The sequence below is a fragment of the Sinocyclocheilus anshuiensis genome, unplaced genomic scaffold, assembly GCF_001515605.1.
Source record: "Sinocyclocheilus anshuiensis isolate Anshui unplaced genomic scaffold, SAMN03320099.WGS_v1.1 scaffold483, whole genome shotgun sequence".
NCBI classification, from domain to species: domain Eukaryota; kingdom Metazoa; phylum Chordata; class Actinopteri; order Cypriniformes; family Cyprinidae; genus Sinocyclocheilus; species Sinocyclocheilus anshuiensis.
In genome coordinates, this window is record NW_015552580.1 from 65,526 (window position 1) to 79,361 (window position 13,836).

General features: G+C 40.3%; 2 protein-coding genes across 3 annotated transcripts in view; both read left to right on the forward strand.

The window, feature by feature from the left end:
- LOC107665275 (syntaxin-3-like) overlaps positions 1 to 447 on the forward strand; it is a 26,778-nt gene extending 26,331 nt beyond the window's left edge. The window contains exon 11 of one of the 2 annotated variants that reach the window (XM_016456097.1): positions 136 to 447. The gene's annotated coding sequence lies outside the window, so the exon portion shown is untranslated. The remainder of the gene's footprint in view (positions 1 to 135) is intronic. The other variant, XM_016456100.1, reaches the window with a different exon arrangement.
- A 2,076-nt stretch (positions 448 to 2,523) lies between these two features.
- kdm2ab (lysine (K)-specific demethylase 2Ab) overlaps positions 2,524 to 13,836 on the forward strand; it is a 15,182-nt gene continuing 3,869 nt past the window's right edge. The window contains exons 1-19 of the mRNA XM_016456061.1: positions 2,524 to 2,720; positions 3,592 to 3,627; positions 4,421 to 4,559; positions 4,788 to 4,866; positions 4,953 to 4,999; positions 5,103 to 5,281; positions 6,781 to 6,887; positions 7,007 to 7,100; positions 8,512 to 8,665; positions 8,751 to 8,866; positions 8,968 to 9,094; positions 9,181 to 9,440; positions 9,542 to 9,619; positions 9,704 to 9,967; positions 10,628 to 10,759; positions 10,843 to 10,911; positions 10,996 to 11,259; positions 12,278 to 12,310; positions 12,447 to 13,366. Coding sequence (XP_016311547.1) covers positions 3,595 to 3,627; positions 4,421 to 4,559; positions 4,788 to 4,866; positions 4,953 to 4,999; positions 5,103 to 5,281; positions 6,781 to 6,887; positions 7,007 to 7,100; positions 8,512 to 8,665; positions 8,751 to 8,866; positions 8,968 to 9,094; positions 9,181 to 9,440; positions 9,542 to 9,619; positions 9,704 to 9,967; positions 10,628 to 10,759; positions 10,843 to 10,911; positions 10,996 to 11,259; positions 12,278 to 12,310; positions 12,447 to 13,366 — 3,095 coding nt within the window. The 5' untranslated portion in view covers positions 2,524 to 2,720; positions 3,592 to 3,594. The remainder of the gene's footprint in view (positions 2,721 to 3,591; positions 3,628 to 4,420; positions 4,560 to 4,787; positions 4,867 to 4,952; positions 5,000 to 5,102; positions 5,282 to 6,780; positions 6,888 to 7,006; positions 7,101 to 8,511; positions 8,666 to 8,750; positions 8,867 to 8,967; positions 9,095 to 9,180; positions 9,441 to 9,541; positions 9,620 to 9,703; positions 9,968 to 10,627; positions 10,760 to 10,842; positions 10,912 to 10,995; positions 11,260 to 12,277; positions 12,311 to 12,446; positions 13,367 to 13,836) is intronic.

Here is a 13,836-nt window from a genome sequence, read left to right on the forward strand (position 1 = left end):
TTGTGTTCCGAAGATGAACGAAGGTCTTACGGGTTTGAAACGACATGAGGGTGAGTAATTAATGACAGTTTTCATTTTGGGGTGAACTATCCCTTTAATATTTCATCTCAAATTGTCACTTTTACTATCTTTCAGGCTGAAGTGACTTCAAGACCACAACTAAACCTGCTCCCCTTATATCTCCTGTCCTTGCTGCTTCTCAGTTAGCCTCATATCTCAGAGATGCACGTCCTGTGTAGTGCTTCATCCAGACAAACCCGACACACAGAGCACCTGAGCGGCTGAAGCCCAGCGCTTCCTGCCGCACAACCGCAGCTGCACACCGACACATCCGTGCTGCGGCTTCTCCAACATGGACGGTTCTTGAAAGCAGCCCGGCAGACACACTGCCCTTCGAGAGTTTGGGATCAGTAAGATTTGTAACGTTTTTATAGAAGTCTCTTCTACTCATCATAGCTGCATTTATTTGATCAGAAATACAGAAAAACTGTAATATTGTGAAATATTATTGCAATTTAAAATAATGGGTTTCTATTTTAATATACTTTAAAATGTAATTTATTCCTGTGATCAAAGCTGAATTTTTCAGCATCATTACTCCAGTCTTTCAGTGTCACATGATCCTTCAGAAATCATTATAATATGCTGATTTATTATCAATGTTGGAAACAGTTTTTTTGGAACCTGTAATACTTTTTTTTCAGGGTTTTCTGATGAATAAAAAGTTACAAAGAGCAGCATTTGTTCAAAATATACATATTTTTTAACAATATACACTACCGTTCAAAAGTTTGGGGTCATTAATTACATTTTTTTTCTTTCAGAAATGAAGTGTTAAATTGATAAAAAGAGATAATAAAGACTCATATTGTTAAAAAGAGTTCTATTTTAAATAAATGCTGTTCTTTTTAATTGTATTCATCAAATAAGCCTGAAAAAAAAAGTATCACAGGTTCCCAAAAAACTATTATGCAGCACAACTGTTTCCAGCTCTGATAATAAAGCATCATATTAGGAGACTTCTTTAAAAATGTTACAAATCTTACTGATCCCAAACTCTTGAACAGAGGTGTAAAGTATTGGAGTAAATGTAATTAGTTACTGTACTTGATTATCTTTTTGGATACTTTGTAGTTGTACTGAGTATCAAAGATATTAGCAACTTTTACTCTTTACTTCACTACATTTTTGAATGAGTATCTGTACTCTTTACTCCACTACATTTGAAATGAGTGTTGCAGTTACACATTACATTTTGCATGGACCTAGCTTTTTCTGCAGCAGTTTATTTCTGCTACAAAAGACGTGATACTGCCTATTACAGGTCACTGAAAGTACTGCATCTTGTGCGTTTTGCCCTTACTCACCCAAACTTGTCAACAAGGCTACTTTATGTGAATGCGAGTTCCTTAGCAAGTATTTGTGAATCAGAGGTGTTTTATATATGAGATGAGGATATGACTGCAGCCGGCAATGAGGCCCAAACCAGCACATCCGCCGCTTTAAGCTTGTTAGCCCCCTGTGTGTGTATATAGCCCTAGTTTTTCTTTAGTTCCTTGTGAGTTGTTGAATGTAGGCCTAATGGTTGTCTGTTTGCCAGTCATTCTGTTCCTTGTTCCCTTTGGTTTTTGGCTTTTGGCTTATTGTTTGTTCTAGTTTTTCCATTAAATATCTGCATATAGATCCTTGCCTCTGCCTTTCCCCCCAGCTTCTCCACAACATTACAGTTTTTTAACTGGCATGTCTCATTGACTAGTGCATCTTTGAGCCTATATTTAGTATAAGTAAAATACTTAAGTACTGTTAAGACTTTTACTCAAGTTGTTTTGGAATTGGTGACTTGTAACGTGTAGTGGAGTGATTTTCACTGTAAGGTATCTGTACTTTTACTCAAGTATGGTTTTTAGGTACTCTTTACACCTCTGCTCTTGAACAGCAGTGTATATACTAGCCTATCTGTATTTTTTTGTCTAGCTATTTCTTTGTTTTTCCTCTGGTGCGCTTTCCCTCATGGTCATGTCTCATATCAATTCGTCTTATAGTTCAATATATTGTTTGGTTTTATGTTTTGGTGTTGCTGTTTATTGTTTATAGCTGTAGTAAAGTACACTAAAATGTTTCAATAAGGGATGGTTGTATTTCACGTGTTCTGTAACTATCTATTAAAATGAGACTTAAGAAGCGTGCTTTTGTTGTAATTTGCTTTAATGTTCATACAGTCAAGGTTTAATCTTTGAACGTTTTTTTTTTATACATTTTGTGTAATGTGGATTTAATCTCTAACAGCGACCAATCAGAGGACAGACACCCTGGGATGTTTTTGGATCATGGCAGGTGGCTTTGATTTGGCTGTTTTGCATGACAATCAATATTATAATGCCTTCGTTTTAATCCTCTTCTTAGCAAATGCGGTGGGCACTTTATGATGGGCATCAGTTTGAACCAATCATCTCTCGCCTAATTTGCATTCCCGCCACCTCATTGGCTGTTAATTCCAGGGGCGTGTCGTTTGAGTAGAAAGTAGTGGAGTGTGTGTATCGTGACAATCCGAAAATGGCGGATGGAAACGAATTGGTTTAACTTTATCGTACACAAATAAGAATATCAAGTGAAGAACGACAAAATTGCACAGGATGAATGTGCAGTCCAACGCGAATTGTTAAGCCTATTTTCACAGAGCGACTCGACACTATCGGCAGAAAGCGAAAGTAGAAGGCTAGGTATTGTTTAAAGGTCTTTTTTTGTTTTGTTTCTAGCAGGCTAACGGGCCAGCGCGGGTTGTCAATGTTAGTGCTAACGTTAGTGAATTAGCTGGTTAGCCTCCACTGTCAGGGCCTTGACTTTGCTACTTCAATCCCACCATATGCTTTTCAGTAATAGAGTAGTTACAACTGAGTCTTGCGATGAAAACAAGCCCACATTTAAGTGGAACTATATTAGCATTACTGGTTCTCGGTCAAAAGTAGTGGAGCGTTCGCTCAGGCTAGCAGCTTCAGAACGGAAATACATGTCAGTTATCTGTCACAGCTCCTCTCTGTTCATTTACTTCATGAGCAGCAGATGAAAGATGTTCGATTGCTTGGCGTTTAAAATGTGTAGTTTTGATTTGTTGTCTGAGAAATGGGAAGTTGGGAGCGTTTAAACAGACTCTTGTCTGATCGTACTGCTGGTTTACATAATGACTGTGTCTCAAAGCCTAGTGAGCCTCCTAGCTAGACAGCATTTAACTCTGCTGTTGTGTATGCTGTTAGGTAGGCAGCTCCGTGGGGTTTGTGACACATGAACCGGTTGCAGCTGATTTCAGTCTGCTGCAGTTAATATCTCTTCTGGTTTTTATGACATTTAATGTGTCATGATAACTACACTTTCCGTGGAGTAACGTATTGGTTTTTTTATTCGACGTGTGTTAAGTAGGTAATCAGTTGATACGTTAAAGTAAAGGTTGCTGATTTGTTTAGCAATCTTCCAGTCACTCAAGCTGGTTTCAGCTCTATTGATTCATTAACGCAGCTCCACTCGCCGCACCTGATGCCATTTATTGATTACAGCGTCTGCAAGGAACCTTCTAGTAATTTATCCCTTCATTTTCAGAGCATGGAAGCGAGTTCCCGTTATAGCAAACGCCTGGTAAGTTTCTCATTTACTCAACAGCTATTACGTGAACTAAATTGCTGTCTGGGGAACATTTGCATGTAGTTTTAACCGAGCTGTAACGGCGTTATACCGTCGACAGCTGGCGCTCTTGGCCTGTCCTCACACCCGAGGGCTTTGTTGATATTACAGTGAGCACACGCCTGAGGGAAGAGACTGTCAAAACCTCTTTCTCATGTTTACACTGCCTTATCACTTAGACCAGGGCTGTCCAAACTCGGTCCTGGAGGGCAGGTGTCCTGCAGAGTTTAGCTCCAACCCTAATTAAACACACCTGAACCAGTTAACCAAGCTCTTACTAGGAATAGAAACTTCCAGTCAGGTGTGTTGAGGCAAGTTGGAGCTAAACTCTGCAGGACACCTGCCCTCCAGGACCGAGTTTGGACACCCCTGACTTAGACTGTGCCACAGAAGCAGGAAAATAAGAAGAAAACGAATAGAGCAAGCTAGTGTTATAGAGGCCTTTTTTGCTTTTGTTAATTGTATAATAAATAAAAAGAAAACAAATAGAATGCAAAAAGATTAGAGAAGCTAGTGTTTTTTGTTTTTTTAACGAAAACAAGCAGTTAGTAAATGAAGGGGCAGTTTTTTTAAAAGAATAGAATTAGAATAGAGAGTGCTAGAGTTAGAGGGTCAGATAAAGATGGAAGAGATGTGTTTTTAGCCGATTCTTGAAGATGGCTAAGGACTCAGCTGCTCGGATTGAGTTCATTTCTGTGTTAATCTGAGTATTGTTACCTCAACGTCTTATTTTGTTTTCTGCTTTCAGCGCACTGGCACGCGGCGGCGTTACCAAGATGACAGCATTTCAGATGATGAAATCGAAGGGAAGAGGTCCTTTGACGTTGACGAGAAACTCCAAAGTGATCGATACAACTCCGATCTGGTCAAAATTATGGATGGGAAAGGTGCGTTTTGGACCTTGCTTGTTGTTTAGTTCCTGCACTGTCTTATGGTGAGCTCCATGTGCTGAGTTTCGGTTCCTCTTATCCTAGCTAACCATATTGTGAGTTTTCTTTGCCACTGCCACCAATGATTTGGCTGTGAAGCAACATTTTCTGTAAAGCTGTTTTGAAATACTCAAAACTTGCTGTTATTTGGAGATCCAAGTTAACGGTGCATGGTGTTCTTTGCAGACTTCACCTTCGAGTACATCCAACGGGAGGGACTCCGGGACCCCATTATCTTCAAGAAAGCAGATGGTCTTGGCATAAAGTATGGCCCATTTCATGATGCCAGTGTTTGTGGCCACTGAACCCATTTGAAACTTATCAGCTCTTTATATTATCTGTCTTTTGTAGGATGCCTGACCCAGACTTTAGTGTCAGTGATGTGAAATTGTTTGTGGGTAAGAAGAGAAGGTTTTTGTTCCTCTCTCACTCTCATGCCTTGAGCATTTTTATTATCAGTGACACCTGCTAACAGTCCCTCCCCTACCTTTGCTCTGATAGGCAGTCGCAGGATGGTTGATGTGATGGATGTGACCACTCAAAAAGGCATCGAGATGTCAATGGGACAGTGGAGGAGATACTACGAGACGCCGCCTTCTGAACGTGAAAAGCTGTACAATGTGATCAGCCTGGAGTTCAGTCACACAAAACTAGAGCATCTAGTCAAGAGACCTACCTCGGTATGTGCACACGCAATTAGTGGTCAATAGGGTTGGGCCGATGGCTGATAGACATCACGATGTTGAGCCGGCATGGTGACCCCCCCCATTCCCCCCGCATCCCAATACCGTGTTAGGAAAGAAAATGACGTGTAGGCAGAACCCCTAAAGGGAATAAATACGAGATGGGAGGAAAATATACATTTCAATATTTTTCCTAGCAGTTATATAATTGGGTAATTATACTACATATATATTTAGGCATCAGGGGGCCGCCATTAAACCTGGCATTGAAACTGGCATCGTGCTTTTGAATGCACGATCGCTTTTAGTTTCACTTTCACTTTCGAGATTTGCGATAGCACATACTCTGTTTATACTATGGAGCGGCAGTACTTGCCACATATTTTACAAGATTATATGTTTGTCAGTGGTACTGAGGATCTGCAAATCATTTGCCATCGTCCTCAGTCATCTCTCCTACTTACTCTCTTTATGTGGTAAGTGAAATTTTATGTACTGTAATGTAACAGGCAACCGTTATGTCAGTGGTACTGAGGATCTGCAAATCATTTGCCATCGTCCTCAGTCATCTCTCCTTACTCTGTTTATGTGGTAAGTGAAATTTTATGTACTGTATTGTAACAGGCAACCGGACGTGACAATTGTCGTGTTGCGCTGCGCCGCAACAGCTAAAGTCTGTCTACACTGGACGCGACAAAGCTTTGAAAATCATTTGAAATTTGTGTCAGCACGTCATAAATAGAATGCGGCAGCGATTTACTGTCAGGGATTTGTCGTGTCGCGCCGCGCCGCATCCAGTGTAGACAGCATCACTGATTATAATGAGTTCTATAGCCTGATCTATATATAATAAATCTCTATTATAGATCAGTGGTTCTATAGGATTTTGTCGCGCTGTGCCGCTCGCGTCCGGTGTAGACACGGTGTTAGGAATCGTGTTTTCCCTTATAAGGATTCATGCTTCGGGCACCCCTAAGTCCACACCCCTCCCCCCCGCTCGCCCCCGCCGATGTCATCGTCCATAGCGATGTTTCACTGTAGACATCGTCCGATGCCAATTTTGTAGACATCGCCCAACCCTAGTGGTCAACCGATATCGAGTGTTTGCTAAATGTCTGTAATGATCAAACCTTTTGACACTATTGGATATTAACAAAAATGAATGTGATATCAAATGATAATAATACAAATACAATAATAAAAATAGTGTTGTTATACTATTATTGTATGATGATAATAATAATTAAATAAAAATAATGAATACAATTAAATGATTAGAAATAATAGTATGTGATTAAAATATCAAAGCAGCACTGGAGGGTTATTAATATAGGATCCAATAAAAACAGATGAAGCATTGGCATTATTTAAGCTAATTTTATGAACATTGTTGGTAGTTGTCATATCAGCAAAATACATTTTCAGGTTGACCTCTACACAAGCATTCATGCCTTTTTTTGTGCGAAACATTTTATGTGTTGGCTTGTTTTAATTAGGTTGATATGATTGACTGGGTGGACAACATGTGGCCACGGCATCTTAAAGAAAGTCAGAGAGACTCTACCAATGCCATTATAGACATGCAGTACCCTAAAGTACAGAAGTGAGTTGTTTTGTTTTATTAATTCACACAGTTCCATTTAAACCTTTTTTGTTTGAACACTAGGGCAATGTGAACTTGCTTTATGAAGATTGTTCATATCAGTCGTGTGTGTTTTTCAGGTATTGTCTGATGAGTGTCGAGGGATGCTTCACAGATTTCCACATAGACTTTGGTGGCACATCAGTCTGGTATCATATCCTCAGGGGAAGGAAGGTGAGTGCTTTCTTAAAGGTACAACGCTATGTAGTTCAGAATGAAATACTTCAACAAATAATCTGTGTACTGTGTACTTCCAACTTCAACAGAAATAGTATGTGAAACGGAATGCATAATGCAGTAATTAAACATTTCAAACAGTGTTATGCTTCTATGTGACTTCAACATGTTGCATGTTTAATTCAGTGCTAATTCATGGAGTGCTTTCTAATTTTCATGGGAAATATTTAGCACAATTAATCCAATTTGGTCTAAAATGGCTTAACATTGTCTAGTCTAATTAAATAAGTCATGAAAGCATTCATGACTGTAATTACTTCGAGTTCAGAGGTCAGGCTGTCAAGGGTCTGCAGATGAAAAATCATTCTTTTCAAAATTCGCGCACATTTACAGCCATATTTATTAATGTGCATTGCCCCTGTAAACTAAACTAAACAAAAATGCTGTAAATAAAAGTTTACGTCAGCCACATTGCACTGTGGGATATGGTATTGCATGCATGCAGTCTGTTCTGTTGTATACTGCATATTTAGGCAATATAGTAGGCTATCAGGTTATTGTTGCTTACAGACAATACTATGTGCAGTGTAAATGCTATATACTGCAGAAATTATAATGGTAGTATAGTAGCAAGCTATTTCAAACGTACACCACCATTCAGAAGTTTTGTTGGGAAGGTTTTTTATGTTTTTGAAATCTCTTCTGCTCGGCAAGGCTCCATTTTATTTAATCAAAAATACTGTAAAAGCAGTAATATTGTGAAGTTACAATTTTATATTTTATACAACTTTTGAGTTTATTTTATAATGTAATTTATTTCTGTGAACAGAGTTGAGTTTTCAGCCTCATTACTCCAGCCTTCAGTGCCACATGATTCTTTAGAAATCATTCTAATACTCTGATTTGCTGCTTAAGAAACATCTGATTATCAATTATGAAAACAGTTGTGCTACTCCATATTTTTGTGGAAACAGCAACACATTTTTTCAGGATTCTTTGATGAACAGAAAGATCAGAAGAACAGCATTTACTTTGTAACAAATCTTTGTAACATTATAAATGTCTTTGCTGTCACTTTTGGTCAATTGAATGTGTCCTTGCTGAATAAATGTTCATTTCTTTAAAAAAAATAAACCTGATTGACCCCGAGTTTTTGACCAGTAGTGTAGTTAGAGATTTGTGATTTCTTAGTGCTTTAAACCATTAAATGTGATGAGAATCATCTTCTTTCTCAGCTCTAATTGCTATCGGGCTGCTTGCTCGTTTTGGATCAGCCTCTCCTTCTCAAATCATCGTGTTCTCCATAATTGCAGCATTTATAAACGTTTCGAACCTGTGTGTCAGTCAACCCATCTGATGTTTCATAATGGCCTGTCCTTATTGACCTTGTTGTGCTGAATGATCTCAGGTGTTCTGGCTGATCCCGCCCACACCTCAGAACCTGGAGCTCTATGAGAACTGGGTGTTGTCAGGGAAACAGGGTGACATCTTTCTCGGCGATAAAGCCACGATGTGCCAACGGATTGAACTGAAGCAAGGCTACACATTCATGATCCCCTCAGGTACACATGCTCATCATGCTTTAAACGCTTTAGGTAGGAATCTCACAGGTTTTCTCGGACCAAACCACTCTGTTTGTGTGTGTAGGTTGGATCCATGCAGTTTACACTCCAATGGATACACTGGTGTTTGGGGGAAACTTTCTGCACAGCTTTAACATTCCCATGCAGCTCTACATTTACAACATTGAGGACCGCACACGAGTGAGCACTCAAACGAACACTTGATTATTATTCCATTTGATGCCCATTTGTGAACTTTTTCTGACTGTCTTTGTGTCTTTTTCTGTGGTTTATCCGTGCAGGTCCCTACTAAGTTCCGCTACCCTTTCTACTTTGAGATGTGCTGGTATGTGTTGGAGCGTTACTTGTACTGTCTGACCAACACATCTCACCTCACACCTGAGTTCCAGAAGCACTCACTGGGCATTGGTCAGGGCACAACCTTTTTTTTAACCAACTAATAGCACATCAATACAACCGTGATTGCATTGACACACCTGTTTTGTGCTTCACAGGGCTGACGAAGGAGGATGTGATTAAACAAGGAGGATTTAATAGTGATGCAGAAAATGTTGAGAGAGAGGAGGAGACAGTGAAGGAGGAGCCAGAGGAAGAGGCAGCATCTCCTGCTCGTCCAGGGGTGAAAGTTCACCTGACACCCTTAGAGCTGGAAGGGCTTTGGGAATTACTGCACAGGTTGGAGGAATTGCCAGCACACAAGAAATGTGTTCCATCAGGCATCAGAAATGCCCCAGCACTGCTCAGTGACATACGGGTATGAACATAAACGCCATGTGGCCATAGAAATATAGTTGTTGTTTTTTTTCAGTAACATAAGCTCATAGAATTTTTCTGTTTTTCTTTCTGTCCCAACAGAAGCTGCTAGAGGAACATGCCAATGATAACCCCAAATTGTCTTACACTGGAAATCCAATTGTCAAATGGCCCAAAAGGGTAGGTTATACACTATGACCACCGTTTCATACAGCATGTACAGATGTGGTGAGTTGAAGTAAAAATGTGTCTGCTTCTGTCTAGCCCTCGTGGTATGAGCCGCCGCCGCCTCTGTCTCTGCTGTACCGCCCACGCGCTCCCGGTTCAGCCCCCGTGTTGCCGCCGGTACCTCGACCCGTGAAGCCGTCTTCCTCCATCTCAGCTCTGAGACGCAGGCGCGTGCGCTGCAAACGCTGCGAGGCCTGTCTGCGCGCCGAGTGTAGCGACTGCAACTACTGTAGGGACATGAGGAAGTTTGGAGGACCAGGCAGACTCAAGAAGAGCTGTGTTCTCCGTCAGTGTCTTGCAGTGAGTATCTGTGTTCAGTGTTAATGTCATCAGTCAAATTACTGAAAGAAAGTCTTTTTTTTTGTTTTTTTCTTTTTTTTTTAAATGTTAGAAAATTGTTAAAGTGTTGTCCATTACATTTATGCTACTTTTTAAAAATATTGATAATAATCAGAAATGTTTCTTGAGCAGCAAATTGGCATATTAGGATGTTTTCAGAAGGATCATGTGACACTGAAGACTGGAGTAATAATGCTGAACATTCAACTAAAAATATTCAAATATTGTATATTCATATAGAGCATATTAAAATGGAGAATGGTTATTTTAAATGGTAATAATATTTTGCAATACTTTTGTTTTTAAAATAAAATAAATGCAGCCTAGATGTGCATGAGAGACTTCTTTCAAACGCATAAAAAAATGCATCAACCCCAAACTTTTGAATAGGAGTGTATGTAATTGTGCTTATTGTTGTCATTTAAAATTTAACACCTGAAATTAAATGTGGTGTTAGTCAGAGTAAAATTGACTTGTCCATGTTAATGAATGAATACAATTTGACAGAAATATTGTCTAAAGGAAAGCATTGTCAAGAAAAACTAAAGCATAAGTTGTATAAAAATGAACTCTGTACTATGTTTGAGAGTGTTGTATCTCACGCTTGTGTTGTGTTTCTAGCCGGCGCTACCTCTTACTGCAGTATGTGCCATATGTAAGGAAGGCTATCAAGAGTCTGAAGACTTCGAATCTGTCCAAACGCTCATGGAATGCTCCGAATGCGCTCAGATCACTCATCCAGAATGTATAAAGGTACGTGTCTGTCCCACATCTTGCTTGTATGTAATTAGCTGTTATATGTACTGTTATGTTAATGCCACATGTGTATATTGCAGGTGCCCGGTGAGGGTATTATTAATAAGGACCTTCCCAGTTGTTGGGAATGTCCAAAATGTGTCCAGGGGCTTTGCTTGACTCACTCCTCAGATGATAATTGGATCTAATTTGATAATGATTGTGTAATTTTTTTTTTTTTTCTTCACCTGAAGTCTTCCAGTAGTAGTGAGGAAGAGACAGACAGCAGCGTGTCCAACAGCAGTCACTTGTCTGGTCCTCCGGCTAAGCGGGCATACAGAGAAGGGATTGGGGTGGGGGGTCTGCGTATAGGGCGCAGAGGTCGCCCACCACTCTCCCCCTCCTCCCTCCCTCTGACCCGCTCCAGACGGCAGCCGCCCCCATCCCAGAGACTCCTGCTGCAGCACCAGCAGAACAGGAGGAGAGCAGGAGCACTGGAGTTACAGCTCAGGAAAAGGGTAAGTATGCACACAGGTGCACATACAGTACATATGGTTTACAGATATAATGTTGCTTTCCATTCATTACATTTACATTTGTTGGACAAATTTATGACAACCTTTATAGTCAGACGTTTTTTTTAACGTGTTTGAAAGAAGTCTCTTATGCACATTATGGCTGCATTTATTTGATCAAAATATTGTAAAAATGATTACATATTTCAATATAAAATAACTGCTTTCTGTTTAAATATATTTTAAAATGTAAGTTATTCTTGTGATGCAAAACTGAATTTTGTCAGCATCACTACTCCAGTCTTCAGTGTCACATGATTCTTCAGAAATCATTCTAATATGCTGATTTGCTGCTCAAGAAACATTTCCAGTTATTATAAATGTTGAAGCAGCTGTGCTGCTTATTTTGTGGAATAAATTTTAAAAATTGTTTGATGTATAGAAAGTTCAAAAGAAGGTAATTTATTTGAAATTTAAAACTTGTACAATTTACATATTTACGGTTACTTTTGATCAATTTAATGCATCCGTGCTGAATAAAGGCATTCGTTTAAAAATTTAAAAGAAAACATACTAGTCCTAAACTTGTGAACAGTTAGTTGTAAGTTGGAATATCTTGCATCCGACTAAGGATAGAACACAGCTTTATAGACATACAAAAATGAAAGGCACTTTTTCAAAACTACAAGCTCTAATCTCATTGGCTTACTTCACATAGTTTCTGGGAATTTTTTTTATTGTATATTATATACAATTTAAGTAGTTATATTTTCTGAAGACTTCATGGCATTTATTATTTGAATTATTAATGTTAAAAAAATGTAAAGATGGAAATATTAAAAAAAAAAAGATATGAGTTGAATTTACATATGTACATATCCTCTCTTTCCTCCCCTTCTTGTCTTATGCTCCCTTCCTGTATTAAGTGGCCGGTTCAGTCAAAATAGGGTGCAATGTGAATCAGGCTTTATGATGATTGTCGTGTAATGCTGCATGTCTGATTTCCTATTTTCTTTTGCAGATAAAATTAGAAAGGAACAAAATCCTCCAGTCGGTGAGTGTTTTGAGCCTATAACACCTGCTTCCCTCATCGCAGCGCAACTGTAATCCTGCTTTTCCCGTTCTCACACACACACTCTCTGTCGCTCTCGGCTGTGCTTTCGTTCTCTCTATTTCTGTCTGTCTCTCAGACCCGTTCGTCTGTCTCTCTTTCTCCAAAGCTCCTGCGTCAGCGGAGTCTGGAGAGAGGGGGCGCAGTTAGAGCGGGACCCGGACGGAGCGTTTCCCATGGCCGAGGGATGTCCTCCTGTCGTGGAAGAGGGGTACGACGCCGGGGAGGTGGCCGAGGGGGAGGTCTGAGAGAAAGAATGGAGATGGAGGTTGAAAGAGATGACTCTGTGGAAGAAGAACAGGAGGAGAGGAAAGAGAACGGACAGTATAATGGTAAAGAGAACCGACCTCAGAGACAAGGGGGTAAAGCCGGTGAAGATGAGAATGGAGACGGTCATCGAAACGGAGAGAGCGAGGGGAGCAGTGAGGGAGGAGAGGCCACTCCATCTGACACTTCTGTGGTGCTAAGTGATGAAGTCAGAGGCCAGGGGTCCTGCGTCACGGTGACGTTACAGCCATCGAGGGGTAGGCGCGACCCTAGCGCCATTGTTCCCAAACTGGAGGCCAACTTGTCTTCTAGAAGCCTTCCTCAAAACCACAAAGCCCTGCTCCGTCCCCCACTGCGAAATGGCGCCCCTCGCTCAGACAGTCCTCATTCCCCTGCGGACAGATTGCACGTAAACAAATCACTCGCTCTTTCGTCATCACCACACACTCTGACTAGAAGCGCATCCAAACACTCACACATGGTGCGGAGTCTGAGATCAAGCTTGAAAGATTCCCCTCACCGGCTGCCTCGAGAGAGAATTGGGAAAAAGACTCAATCGGAAAAGGTGAAGTCTTCCGACTCTTGTCCCAGTTCCACCTTGCGGCCCTCAGCGGAGCAGAACGGAGGGAACGAGCCAGGCTGGGAGAGAGAGGTTTGGGTGTCCGTGTTCCGCTACTTGACTCGTGCAGAGCTGTGCGTTTGCATGGCTGTTTGCAAGAGTTGGTACAAATGGTGAGTGCACGATTACCACACATCTGCCTGTTCCTGTGGCTGTGTTAAAAAATCTAGTGAGCTACCTTGTTGTTTACTGTCAACATAGGGAGGTTCTTTCTGAAACGGCATACTAACTGAAACGAACCTTATAAGTGACTGATGGGAAATGCTCTACATGGGCAGCAACCCCATACTCCATGCAAATAGTGTATTTGTAGGGCTGCATGACAACTTACTGTGTATTATTATTTTTATTATTTGTTTTAAATGATTTTTCTTTTTATGTATCGTGCTTGCTGTACTTATTTGTATGGCCATGTAATTTGTGCAAAAATATATACATTTTTAAAGGGGTCATATGATGCGATTTCAATTTTTCCTTTCTCTTAAAGAATTTGCCACTGACGATTCAAACTTTGAGCAGTGTAGAGTAGCGCTTGTAGTTTGTCATTTCTCCGATCACAAATGCAGACATGGTTTTATGTTTA